The following is a 13,702-nucleotide window of genomic DNA, read 5'->3' on the forward strand; positions in this document are numbered from 1 at the left end:
AAATAACCAAGTTATCCTCTTTTACGTTTCACCGAAGCCAATTATTCACCCTAATTCTAATGCAATTTTCAGTACGTTTCGTACGCCATACACCAAACCAAATAGCCCCATCGTGTTTCTGAGCCCAAACTGCATGTGATAGGCACCTGTTTGTTGGGAAAAATAAATCAATTTTAAACTCTAACATTTTTACCTGATCGTGATCCGAACTTCGCTTTAGCCATCTGAAATGATTTCGGATGGCACAAACGACAATATTTTCGATTTTTTTTTGCCCAAAATGGACCATAAAACATGTTTCACTGCACATGACTTATACAAGCCTTAACCCTCGCCGGCCGAGGGGGGGGGCGGGTGCCGCCCCCCCCATAGGGTTTTTTCGCGATAGCTCCGAACACGCTGGCGATAGAGAGCTGAAACTTGGCATACCTGACCTTTGATCCAAGCCGCATCTTTTGACACCAACCGCATTTTTGGGTCAGGTCAGGTCACTGACCTATGACGTCATAAGTGAACCTCTGCACGGTCTTCAGATGTCGCAACTTCGCAACGCTCTCACTGCCAGAGGAGATGTCACAGGGAAATGAAACTCGCAGGATCTAGTATCCATTATGAGTCCCGCAACTTGTATATCTCGGATTTTTCCTAAAGGTCATATGAGGTCAGGTCATTTTCGTGACCTCACCATTATAAGTCAATGGGGAAAAATGAAAACTGCTATTCTGGCGCCGGGAACGATCTCCAACTATCTCAAGCACACAGAATCGTGATTTTATGCACTCCTTGCAAGGTTAGATGCGTCACTTTTGCAATGTTGACCTTGCGTGACGTCATTTATGACGTCATCAAGGTCATATTAGTTTTTCGTCAATAACTCTTGATCAAATTGAGCTAGCGAGTCGGGAAAGTCACCAATGGACTCAGGAAGACCTGCCGAATCGAATGATATGCGACATGACCTCTTTCGACCAACTTCGTGACCTGGGGGTGCTGACCTGACCTTGACCTGAGGTCAACACCCCAAGTTGACCTGACCCGGACAAAAAGTATATCATTCGACGCGCCTGAGCGAGACGAACACGATGCTGCCAAAATCGGCGCTCTGCGGCCGTTTTTTGCGAAGTTATTCACCAAAAACTGAACCGTACCTTGGGGCACTTGACCTGACCTCAGAGGTCACCGGTTGACCTAGGACCTTAAAATCGGGTACCAATCTCTGCGTCTCGTAACGGCGCACACGCTCGTTTTTTCCGCGACGCGCTAGCTCCACCAGGGGCGAAACGGCGAGGGGGGGGGTCGTACCCGCCCCCCCCCCCCTCGGCCGGCGCGTATGTAGAAAACCAATAGGTCCGGCGAGGGTTAAAGTTCCGTGACCAATCGTGATTCTTTGAGCCAAAAAATACTACTTTGTACTACAAGCTCAGTACCCACAGTGTATCATCAGCATAGCCTGAAGTGTAAGCATACCTAACTGTTGATAATGTTGACTTTGCAATGACATGTGACGTTGTCGGTGACCTTACGGTATTTGAAATCAGTTTTTGCCCGACAGTTTTTTCAGCGGTATCAAGTACCCTTTTAATTTTGAAGATCGGACCAGTAGCTTCGGAAATAAAAAGGAGCTCTCTAGCCCCCCCCCCCCCCCCTCCCCAGTCACTCGCGTTATGGAATATACCCCATCATGCGCGGGTTAAATTGTACGTTACCGAAGTAACTTTTGGTTCAGACAAACCATCAAGTACTTCACAAAAATGAGATGAACACTCACTGAGCACCCATATGAATGCGATGCGTCGTCGTTTTGTCGGCACGCTGCTCACGTTGACGCGCTGGTCTGTGCTGCGCTGTTATCGTCGAATAGGAACCCGCCGGGTCCGAACCCGCCGCCTACTCCGCCCAGTCCGCCTACTCCGCCTACTCCGCCCAGTCCGCCGCCGAACGGGGGGCGCACTCCGAACCCGGAGTACCCGCCGAATCCCGGGTAGACGCCCGGGTAGCCGCCGCCGTACGGGTAACCGCCGATCGGCCGGTACGGGTACCCGAAGCCCCCGTACCCGCCGTATCCTCCGCCCAGTCCGCCGTACGGGTACGGACGGTACGGGTACCCGCCGATTCCGCCGAGCCCCGCACCGCCGAGTCCGCCGAATCTGCCGCCGCCGAGTCCGCCGCCGAGTCCGCCGCCGCCGAGCAGACCCCCTCCGAGCAGACCCAGCAGACCCGGGGTGTTCTGCGGGGTGTCGGCGCTGGCCGCCTGGGGGCTCATGGCCGACCCGGCCGCAGCCAGACACACACACAGCAGTGCAGAGAGGCGCAGCATCTGTAACGGGCGGCCAATGTAAAATAGATGCTGGGCCTCGGTAGTTATTCAACAATCTGTAGATGAGGACTGATATATTTTATTCTGGTTTTTACATAATAAATTCATGAAAAGGCATTCGATTTTAGCTATGCTGTGCAAACGATAAAAATGTCATTCAAGGCACCACATCATCATACGTATTAACTCGTCACGGCCTCGCGGCATCACTTACCTCTGGTAATCTGACGTTAGTTCGCGGACTGCACCGTTCCTTGTCTGAGCGCGCCAGATCTCTGTTCACCAATGCATCAGCCGCCGCACCGCTTACCTTTATCACCGGCGGGTCCACTGCCAAGTGGGTCACGGTCGCGCGGAAGTTTGCCGGATTAAAATCTGGTTTGGAAAATTGCCAGAGGCAAAGATTTCGTAAAGCTCCTCAATAAGGCGCACTTCTGTCAGCATTCTTCTGTCAGAACGGTCAGAACCGTTCTTCAGAATTGTGTGCCTAGGATTGTACCGATAGAGTCGAACATCAAATGATTGACCATCTTCTAGGTAAGATAACGATATTTTATTTAAGAAAAATCACTGACTGATCAGTGCGCAGCGGAACAGATACTGTTGATAAGGGTCATTTCACCTCCTGGGTTTATTCTACGTATGTTCCATCGTGAGACTGAGCTATATCTAGGTACATTTAGCCTTATTTGCCTTCTTCACGACGGGCCATCTGGCGAATGCGCCTGATTTGACCAAATCTGCACCAAATCTTTATTACAGCAAATATCTTCAGATCATGAATTTCAATTTCAGTGTTTTAAGGGTCAGCTGAGGTCAGGTCGGTCACGTGACCTCACCATCCATGGTCCGTCGTAAGGTCATGTGATGTACAAAATAAGTGCAATAATACCATTCGAAAGCTGACGGTGAGCTGATTCCAATGATGTTTTTTGTAACAATCGCTTGATGGTCTTAAAAATGTAAGAACGCAATATTTTTAATGAAGAACTATTCCAGATATTCTTGAAATCATAGGCATGGTTTTACGAGCTCTGTTGAGGACTTGTTACGGCCAGTAGGATGGTGCTAAATGAAAAGCATACTCAAATCTTCGTATACCGACAATAGCCGTTTTCACAACGGCCATCTGGTACATATGTATTTGGTGCACATTAGGGTCAAATTTGGTGCAAATTTGGTCAAATTAGGTTCAGTGCAGCTATCAGCTAGGGTTGCCCTAATTGCTATATATGCCTGCTTTGTCATATCATCAGACGCCAGACGGTATCATTGATTTACCCGCGCCGGGCCGGTGCTCTGAGATTCCGCGCCGGGCCGGGGGGGGGGGAGGGGGTCTGAACACTCACCCCTTCTAACTCGGCTCCTGGGCCACGTAGCGACACGCGGTAAGCGGCAATCGAAAGAACGTCCAAAATAAGGACGAAAACACTTCGGTCATTTTTTGGGTCAGGTCAAAGGTCAGGTCACCAGAGGTCACCAAAGGTAAAATGCTATTTCAACATTTTGGAAACTGCCGACGGCGATCTCGAGAACCGATAGCGCTACAGTGCCGCGGAAAAACGCATTTGATAGCCTTTTTACAGAACTTTCTGAGAAATGTTCTCAGATTTGACCTCAGGTCAACGGTTTAGCCTCCAGAGTCCAGAGAGGGCAAAAACTAAAAAATAGCCGTTTTTACAAAAAGCGTTTTTTCGGCAATAACTTTTGACTCAAAAGAGCCATGACATTACTTTTGTCAGCATCGTGTTCCTCTTATCGAGACGCGTCGAATGAACTACAATTTAACCTTGAACGGTCAACTTGAAAAGTTGACCTCAGGTCAAGGTCATGACCTGACCGGAAAAGGTCATGTTGCATATCAGTCGATCCGCAACGTCGAGCCGAACACAGCTATAGCGTTTTCAGCGCTCTAGCACGCCTCTATTAGAAGTTATTAGCGAAAAACTGTTAGATTCTGTTCGTGAACTGAGATGACCTCGGGGACATAACGAGGGGTCACGGTTGCCATTTTCCGGTTCAGTGTGTCAATTCTACCTACATCTCGATGTTTGAAAGTGTCTAGAATGGCGTTCGTGCAAAACAGACGCTTTTCAATTTTCTCCCATTGACTTATAATGGAGAGACCTTAGGTCACCGATATCAAAATTCCGAGATAAACATTTTTTAGATAATGTTGCTCTTATCAATCGCTGAAAGTTTCAAGGCAATCGATCAGTCGGTGTAGCTATGACGAGCATTCTTATTTTTTTCTGAGGTGAGGTCACTTGGCGTGACCTGGTGACCTTACCTAAGGTGACCTGGGTCTGAAATTTTCACAACATGTGCGGAAAAGATGCACACACAGGTGTGCCGAAAACGACGGCGCTCCGCGCCGCCGTTTTTGAGATATCTGCGAAAAACCGCAGGGGGGTGCTCAAACACCCCCGGCCCGGCGCGGATTAATGCTAATAAAAACACCACTTTTCGAAACTGTTACTAAAAATGGGTTTATGTTCCAGTGTATTCATTGATAACGCATAAATCGACGAGGCGACTGCCATAGAGCTTTTGGCAGCGCACTAGTTCAATAGGTAGCTATTTTATACACAATTGTTATGAGTATCTGCATATTGTATTTTATTATCAACCGTGAAGGCAGCAGTTCATCCACCCATTCGCCACATCACTTATAATAAATACCTGAATCATTCAATGACACGTGCTGAAGAGCAATATTTTTCGATGAACGTTACTCAGACGCACCCAGACTCGCATGTTCGTGATCTGTCAAACCAACCGACTTCGGCAAATTGTTCCACAAGTCAGTGTGTGCAGTCTTTCTACTGACATTTACTGGTGTAGAGACCAGACGAGGAAATGGTCCTTGGTGCCAACATTCGGCGCATAGCTTTTATGAAGTCTTACTTCCTGCAGTGAAAGCATTTCACAGAATACCTTCTCATTATTTCGATTGCCATTGGAACGATATCACATCAATGCTGCGACTGTTTTCAGTCATTTTCCACGCAATGCGTGAAAAAATTGAGGGCCTCGCCACACATTATGGCACATAGACACATAATCGACTCTTCTCTCGCCCGCAACTGGTTCAGACTAGACGAACACACAACTCGCGATTCTATCTCACCACAAGTACCCAAACTCACACCACCAGCTCACCAGCCCACCCGGCGGCTCACCCAGTCGCACCTACTCAGCGTCCACGAACGTGACCTTGCCGCTGCGACCCTGCACGTCGCTCGGCGACGACGCGCGCACGTCAAAACTCTCCGCGGTGGCGTCATCAGTGACGTCATCACCGTCCTCGTCGGCCAGAATGTCGGAGTGGGCGTGTCGCACCAGGTCGCTGTTGGAGTAGGGCACAGGGCCGACGGGCGCGGCGATGTCGGCCGTCTTGCAGACACGGTGCTCCAGGCAGGTGTCGAAGCAGCACCGGTCCACCGCCGAGCACTCGTGGTCGCCGGCGCACTCGGTCGGAGGCGAGGCGAAATTCCGTGACGTCACGCAGTAGGGCCGCGGCGGGGGGCACACTCCTGCTCGAACATCAGCGGGCTGCGTCAATGGGGCCGTCTGCCCGGCGGCCGGCCGGCCGGCGCCGCAGCGGCCGGGCGGCTCAGAGCAGCCAGGTGCAGGGTTACAGCGGCGAGGTCATAGCAGAGGTGCAGGGTCACAGCGGCGAGGTCACAGGGCGGCCGCCGTGCACAATGTTTGATTTTGGTTCATGGAAGTTTTGATTTCCATAAGAGATGCAATGTCTTACGCTTGAACTACGCGCACAATGTACGGAGCTCTGTCGGTTACTTTATTGCACATTAATTATCAATAGGCATCCCACCCAATACACGTAAAAACTACGCTTTGATTAATGTGGCAAGCAAAGTAAATTGGGAAAGCGCGAGGCGACCTGGGTGAAACAGCACTTTCGCAAAAAGCATTAGTCGTCACATCTCCAAGTAACCCGCCTAATTAACAGCAAAACAAAGCTAAAGTTACGCATTACGCACGAGGCAAGTACCCGATACCATCGCGTATTCTTGAAAGCTTCTTCACTACCCGTCACTCGTCAGAGCCTCTTAGTAGAGCCACGCCTCCATAGCTCATGAAACATATACGAGTACAACAAGTAACTCTAGCAGCGAACGCGGTCCACCAAATACCCAAGCTGACGATCCACGACCCGTATTATCATAAAAATATGGCAAACATGTGTCAAATATTCACTGATCAGTGACGCAGCGTATCTTAGGCTCAGACCTAGAGCGTTTTTCGGATTTCGTCGTGGATAACGCCGTTGAGTGCGAGGACCCCGCCCAGCGTCGCCACATTCCCATACTCACTGTTGCCACGGTATGTGGCCAGTGTGTTGTAGCCGTTGTTAGCCGTGTAGCGGTTTCCGTAGTTGTTGGTTCCAGAGGTCGTGTAGCGGTTATTGGTGAATCCGTTGTTTCCGTTGTATCCGCCAGTGTATCCGTTGTTTCCGGTGTATCCGCTGTTTCCAGTGTAGCCAGTGCTGGGCGGCGCCGGTGGGTTGACCGTGCCGCTCGAGCCGCTGTAGACTCCCGGGTACGGTCCCGGCGGGTACGGTCCCGGGTACGGCTGAGGGTACGGCCCCGGGTACGGCACGGGGTACGGCCGCGGTACGATAACCGGTCCCGAGTGGTCGCAGCAGTAGTACTGGATGCGCTGACGGCCGTAGCCAGGATACACTCCGCCGAGGTAGCCCGGCTGGCGACGGCACCAGTTCCTGTCGGGGAAGGGAGAGGGATGTCATCGCGCTGTCGTCGAGTGCAATAAGGCACGAGGATCAAGCCAGAGAGCTGATTAACAAACATGTATCTCAATTAAAGCCTGGGGAGGTGGGCAGCTGCCGCGCTTCTACGCCAACACGGAATTTGCATAGTCGATTCATTCATAGTCCATCCCAGTCAAAGGATCTAAGCATTTGATTGTGAGACTGAGATTCCCATGAGCCGCACCTCCAGGCTATTCCAGGACCGCTGTTTACATCACAATCGGTCCGTTCGTGCATGAGAAATGTTCATGAAATATTCATGTCACTCGGACGAGGTCAAGGGCACGGATATACAGAAGCCGGTGCCAGCGGAGACTGTCTGAATCACGTCAGGACCTGGCGCTCTGGCGCGCAGAAGGTAGCAGAAAGCGGCTGTCGCTAGCGAGGTCTAATATGTGACGACTCGGAGATGCGAGCAATCAGCGAAGCTTTGTTGACTGGTAGCTACCAGACTCCTGCTTTCCATTATCTATGGTAATGTAAATGATATTTTCACTGATAATGAATTATATGAGCCCGATAAAAAAGATGTAAAAAAAGATCAAGAATGAAGTATAAACAAACAAAATGAAACAAAGTGATCTAACTTACTCTATAATCAATTGCATAGCCAAAACATATTATCAACTACATTTTGTACAGACTCACTTGCAGTTGGAGGGACGATTGTAGCCCGGGTAGATGCCTCCGGGATAGCCTCCACCGGGGTACACTCCGCCTGGGTACACTCCGCCCGGGTACACTCCTCCCGGGTACACTCCGCCCGGGTACACGCCGCCGGGATAGTGCCGCGCGGAGCCAGCGTCGTCCGCCTGGATGCTGGTCCTCAGGTTCCGGCCATCGACCACCACCGAGTCGGAGTCGGAGTCGTGTTTGGAGTCGGAGACGGGGTCGGAGCTGGCCGACACCGCCGCCACGGCCAGGCCCAGGACGATCAGGGCCCGCATCTGAAACAAGTGTAGTTTGCGGTGAAAACAGGGTCACACAAACATGGAGCAATTATTTTATCGATCGGATCTACATCTGCAAGCTTTTAGTTATCATCACTAAAAACGTATGACAGGTGAGTATGTATAGCTTTTTTGTGATCATAGCTTTCAAAGGTACACCTAAATTACACCAAAAATTTCTAAATTTGCAAATAAAATCAAATAAATAAAAAATAAATAAAAATCAATATTTTTTTCTAAAATACACCTAAATTTTCAAATAAATCAAACCTTAAATATTCTTTTAAAAAGGATGTGTAAAATGGTACACCTCTGATGACATCTCTCCCATTACATTCATCCCTCTAATTAAATGTTTTTTAAGTCGAAAAAATCAATCCTAATTTTTGTTAATATCATGAGCTTGTGCTAGGAAAACGAAAGTTTGACCGCGTGTCAGCTGTGCGAGACAGGCTGGGGTGGCTCGACTCGTCTCAACTCTTCCAATACCAATCCCTCTGCCTCCTTGACAAAGTCCTCTCCTCTAGCCAGCCCGAATGCATTGCCCGTCAGGTCTGCCTCAACCGGGACCATCATGGCCATGTCCGGCACACCAGACAGGACGATCTCCTGCACGTGCCACCCATCCGTTCGGAGGCGGGCCGGCGACGGTTTGTATACCGCTCGCCCCACCTCATGAACGATCTGCCCATGTCGGTGCGGAACCAGCGAGGTCCGCGGTTCAGGCGAGCCCTGAAGGCCCACCTACTCTCGAGACGAGACACGTGATGAACGCGTTTTTATCATGATGCCGTGCAGGTGGTGTTTTTTTTTTATCCTGAGCTATATGTATATTTTAGGTTGTGTAACATCGTGAGTGTGTATTTTACCCTGCATGTTATGATCCGATTTTATTGACGTGAAGGCCATAATAGCCACTTGTCTTGTGGATGGCTCTTTAATAAACTACTACTACTACTACTACTAGATTTAACCTGCGATCAAACACCAAGTACAAAGTAGGTTTGCTTTTCTCTCGCCCAGAGCACGTCCACATTCGCCGGCTGGATTCTTGAGTGGATGATATGACGGTGCCGGTGAGCACTCAGACACCCCGGACGCCTCGGGACCGGTTGGCAAGGATGTCAAGGTGGAGGGAAGCTGCAGCTAATTCCCCATCAGCCGACCGACCGGTACGGCAGGGTTTAGCGCGCGGTTTCGGAGAAATATTGGCTTGTCATGCGATTTCCTTGAAAAAAGACAAATATTTACGTTGGTTGTAGCCAATCCAGTCACAAATACACAACCGTAGTATATTCATGATAAAAGAGGCACTCACAACTTGGAGTGCGCTTAAACCTATGCAGTTATGCTTTCTTGCCCTTGTCACTCACTTTGATAATATGTGGCGCGCTCACTCAATTGTCACGTGGGTCAGTGTGGCGCTGTTCACCTGTTCGGGTCACCAAACAACTGATCGGCGCCCCTCCAAACCGTCCACTATATCTCCTCTCCAAGTCTGCAACTGGGCCAAGGTCCTGCCCCTGGCGGTGGCGGCGGTGGCGGCGGTGGCGGCGGCGGCGGCGGGCGGGCGGTGGCCCGGGCTTCGCGTCAGGACAGGCCCAGGTCGACGCTCCATATATGCGGAACGGATGAGATGGCACGGTCGGACGTAGGCACACCAAGGTCACTGTCAGAACAGCGGGCGAGGTGACTTTTGTGGCGGGGTCAGAGGTTAGGCTCGTCTAATCTGTTTCGGAAATCTGCGTGAATGAGACGGATCGAGTAAAAACGCATACTATATTTGTTGAGACACGTAATTTACGCAATCGACAGTAGCCTATAGTTGGCTATTGGTAGAAATTAGACATTCATTTACGATAGTATTATGGTGACGTTGAAAGTGCTGTCGTATGACAGACATTTGTAGGTACGTTTTAATGAGTGGATTTTGATAGCGCTATTATTTTATTCTTGCTTGAATAGTTCAAGAGCTATGCGCAAAAAAAAAAAATCCTGACCTCCAATGCCGCCATTTTGACTATTTTGACCTAATCGATGTCATTTTTGACCTGACCTAAAAACGACCTAAGCAAAAATGTTAGCCCTTGTCCGCTCATAGATATTCAACGCCTTGTTGCTATACGTGATAGCCTGCTTCGTTTTGGAAATCTTAGTAAGGGACCGGGCGGGGGGGGGGGCAGGTATCCTCCCCCGTCGTTGCGAAGCTGGTCCGGACCCCCGTCCGTGCGATGTTTAATTTAAAATATTTCAGCATCACTTTGTTACAAGCATGATGTGCATGCTACGGCGAAGGAGTTTCAAGGAAATTAGATCGCTGCACTGTTACACAATATTATGTATACTTATTCTCGGCATTGACACCAAGCCAAATGGCGATTGTTATCAAAATAGGACGATACAAACCATTACTAAGCGCAATGTAGGCATCCAGTCATAGCCGCACAAAACCGGATAATTGATTGGATTAGGATGAATGCAATATTAACACCACACATCGCCAGATTTAGCAGCTCTTAAGCATGATTCGCGCCCTGTGACTGACCGGTCACGGTACAGCCTGCTCAAGATTCCTAGCAGGCAATTCACGGCTCAGTTTTATCTCAGACAAAATCCAACATGATTCAGACTTACCGCAGCTGCTGAGTACTATCTGATGTGGATCGTTGAGCCCATCGTGGCATACGATATGCCTTGCAGGGCGGCTGGGCCATTCACCGCTGACATAGAGCCACAGGCAGGTTACGCAAGTGGTGGTATACCTCCCGAGGAGCAGGTGGGGTGCTGAAGGAGCGGTCCGTGAGCTGGGCGGGCCGGGCCGGGGTGGGGTGGGGTGGGGTTATCCGCGGCAGGGAGACGAGAGAGAGCCGCCCTGGCGAGGCTCACCACGAGCTGAGGGCTAGCTAAACCAGTTCAGAGTGCGCTTGGCTTGATAAATTGATTAAGAAGCGTCTTCAAAGCACTGGTCAGGACCTTGTGGCGGCATCGGTGATGTGGTCGCGGGTGTCAGCTGCAGTCGACACTGTAGTGTTTGATCAGAGGCCTCTTGCACCAAACTACCTAGCTAGGTAAAATCGAAAAACCAGTTTCAGAATTAGCTAATCTAACGGAGGTAAATTTGTTTGCAATAGCCCAATACACAATCCTATATGTGCTTACTAAATTTTGCACGCAAATTGTTACATTTGAGACTTGGACTGTGTATACGATGCAAAATAATCCAAGCATTGGTGCAAGAAGATTTTGGTGCAAGAGGCCTCAGATTACTGTCAGCTGCAGCTATACTTCCCCAAAGAACAGCGTAGTGGCGTGTGTCACAAGTATGGGCTCAGCTATAGCGGTGGAGCAGTCAATAGTCGAATCAGTCATCTTCCAACTAAATAAATGGTGAAATGATTATAATGATTATAAAATAAATGGCCATAACATGGTGAAAATGGGCCGAATGGACCTTACCCAATAGAAACTGTCCCGGCATTAGCTTTTTCCAAACAAATTACTCGCTATAGGCATCGAATACTGTAAGCTCGCCATTACTATACATTGCAACGTCACTGGTGGGTAGGATTCTTCACACAATGCCGCTTTCAATTGATTATATTATGCAAAAACACCATAAAGCATATGTGGTGAAGCAAACTACATGCAAATCACTTCCTTCGAGCAGATCCTGGACTATGTGCCTGGACTATGCAAAGTAAGATAAGTGCTCGAATGACAAGTGTGAAGTACCAGACGTCTATGAGCCCCTACTTTATGCAATTTTCTCAAATTCAAGAGCCAACCTTTGTCAGCCTTCTAATTTGTGTCGAGTACGGCAGTGTGATAAGCGCCAAACCTAGCGTGTATGTCATCTGCTTACATCACACGAGCTCCCGAGCCTACAGTGACGTGACGTCTGTCAGGGGGCCTCTTCAGCCACCTCAGAGGTGCTCTTCCCTCGATACAGCTCGGCAAGTGTTGCCCCCATCAACATGTGCATCTGCAATCTGCAGGGCGACTCTAGGCAGTTCACAGGAACTACTCGAGCATGGAGATCCAGAGTTCGTCGTACTCGATGAGGCCGTCAGTTCGAGCCATGGCCCCGGCAGTCGTCTGTCCGTCGTCCCGGTTTATCGTCAGGAGAGTGGGGCCCGCGAAGGGCATCCAGAGCATGGACACGTTCCAGTGGACGATGGAATGTCGCCTGTGATTCAGCCATGAGTTGGCACGGGGGGCTAGCTGGAGAACAGGCTCATCCCGAGGTGCTTCGTAGGAGAGAAGCTCCGTCCAGATACCACCAGTGACAGACCAGACCGAGATGTGATAGCTACCGTCACTTTCAGACTCGCGAAGAAACTCGGCGAGGTGCAGAATTGACCGTGCTCCGATCTGCGGTTGGAGATCATAATTCATCAGGGTGCTGAAGCTGAAAGAAAAGCCGTTGACACTCCATAAAATATTAGTATATCCCTTGCCACTTAGTGTCATCCAACAAACCACGCTCATCTCTTTGCCGTCGATCCAACCAAAAATGGGCGGCTCTACAGCGTAGTGGCGAATGCTTCCGAACGTCTCAGCAACGGTGCGACAGGTCACCTTGTCCAGTGCGGTGCAGAAGCGGCCGCGGCAGAAGTCTCCGCTCGCGGTGCAGTCCGAGTCCTGCCGGCAGAACTGGCCGGTCTCAGAGCGGCCCGGCATCACGTAGTAGCTCCACTGGCTGTCAGAGTCCGGTTGAAGGGTGGAGTAGCTGGCCACGCTGCTGTACAGCTCACACTCGGAGGTCGCAGAGTTGAAGCTGAGGCTGGCGCAGCGCGGCCGGTAGTGGCAGTGCGCGCAGCAGGTGCAGCCGCCGTCCTGCGATGGTGCGATGGTCAGAACCTGCAGCTGCTGGTCGGCGTCCATCCGCCCGCTGCTCCAGGCGGTCTCCAGACACGCCTCTGACGTCCAGAGCAGCGCCAGCAGCGGCAGCGACAGCAGCACAGTGACCGCGCAGCAGTGCGGGGGACCGGCCATGGTGGACACGAACCAAAGTGCCTCTTGATTCAGCCCACTGCTTGCGGCGTTCCAGCGGGCGGTCTCTTCAAGTCCACCCGTCCAGAGGCCCGAGAATTCAGCTTTCCACAGCTGCTACTCTGATGAAAACTGAACACTCAAAGGCGACTTGGAATGTTTGATAGTTTGCCTCTTGCACTAGGCGAGTAGCAGTTCCAAGTCGCTGGTGGTCTCCGCCTTGGCGCCCTCAAAATGGGCACCACCGAGCCAGGGACGGTACCACCGGACATCGGAGACTACACGTCGCTGTGACAACCGCAGACCACAAAGCCTTCGACTCGTCATTCACATTTACTGCTGCCCTCCCATTAACGTCGTAACAGGTAACTGCAAAGTCGGGTCAGCATAAACGACGTGCACGGGTAGATTATTTGGGCAAATCATTTCGTGCAAGTTTCGACGGTCCCATTTATGAGTTGTGCAGAAACCTCATAAACGGCGAAATGCGGGGTCACATTGTGTCAACGTCGAAGTTTGCTGCGATGTTTTTTTTCTTAAAAAAAAATCATCTGAATCTTATGCATCACTTTTACCAGAAACATGCTTCTCTTGTCGAGACACAACTAATGAACAATAAATTGGCACTGAAAAGTCAACATGAGACTT

General features: G+C 50.3%; 2 protein-coding genes across 3 annotated transcripts; both read right to left on the minus strand.

The window, feature by feature from the left end:
• Nucleotides 1-1,653: 1,653 nt before the first annotated feature.
• Nucleotides 1,654-2,589, minus strand: LOC122375576 (acanthoscurrin-1-like). Its single transcript, XM_043355069.1, has 2 exons — nt 2,532-2,589; nt 1,654-2,317 (listed from the first exon to the last, which is right to left on the minus strand). Exon 2 carries the CDS (start codon nt 2,315-2,317, stop codon nt 1,817-1,819), a length of 501 nt encoding a protein of 166 aa, XP_043211004.1. The 5' UTR covers nt 2,532-2,589; the 3' UTR covers nt 1,654-1,816.
• Nucleotides 2,590-4,806: 2,217 nt separating this feature from the next.
• On the minus strand, nt 4,807-10,823 carry LOC122375583. 2 transcript variants are annotated; one of them, XM_043355091.1, is made up of 4 exons: nt 10,697-10,823; nt 7,761-8,059; nt 6,658-7,064; nt 4,807-5,853 (listed from the first exon to the last, which is right to left on the minus strand). In XM_043355091.1, the coding sequence occupies exons 2-4, from the start codon at nt 8,057-8,059 to the stop codon at nt 5,510-5,512; spliced, it is 1,050 nt and encodes a 349-aa protein (XP_043211026.1). In that variant the 5' UTR covers nt 10,697-10,823; the 3' UTR covers nt 4,807-5,509. The 2 variants fall into 2 exon arrangements, with proteins under 2 accessions (XP_043211026.1, XP_043211017.1); XM_043355082.1 differs by lacking the exon at nt 10,697-10,823 and adding an exon at nt 9,436-9,656.
• Between the last annotated feature and the right edge of the window lie 2,879 nt (nt 10,824-13,702).

This window comes from Amphibalanus amphitrite, unplaced genomic scaffold, assembly GCF_019059575.1.
Source record: "Amphibalanus amphitrite isolate SeventyFive unplaced genomic scaffold, NRLGWU_Aamphi_draft 000041F_arrow, whole genome shotgun sequence".
Taxonomy (NCBI): domain Eukaryota; kingdom Metazoa; phylum Arthropoda; class Thecostraca; order Balanomorpha; family Balanidae; genus Amphibalanus; species Amphibalanus amphitrite.

Coding starts and splice junctions, on each gene's coding strand:
- LOC122375576 (XM_043355069.1), bottom strand. CDS start 2,317: ATGCTGCGCCTCTCTGCACTGCTGTGTGTGTGTCTGGCTGCGGCCGGG.
- LOC122375583 (XM_043355091.1), bottom strand. CDS start 8,059: ATGCGGGCCCTGATCGTCCTGGGCCTGGCCGTGGCGGCGGTGTCGGCC. Junction 7,065..7,760: donor AATCGTCCCTCCAACTGCAA/GTGAGTCTGTAC, acceptor CTTCCCCGACAG/GAACTGGTGCCGTCGCCAGC. Junction 5,854..6,657: donor GGCCACATACCGTGGCAACA/GTGAGTATGGGA, acceptor ATGTTCGAGCAG/GAGTGTGCCCCCCGCCGCGG.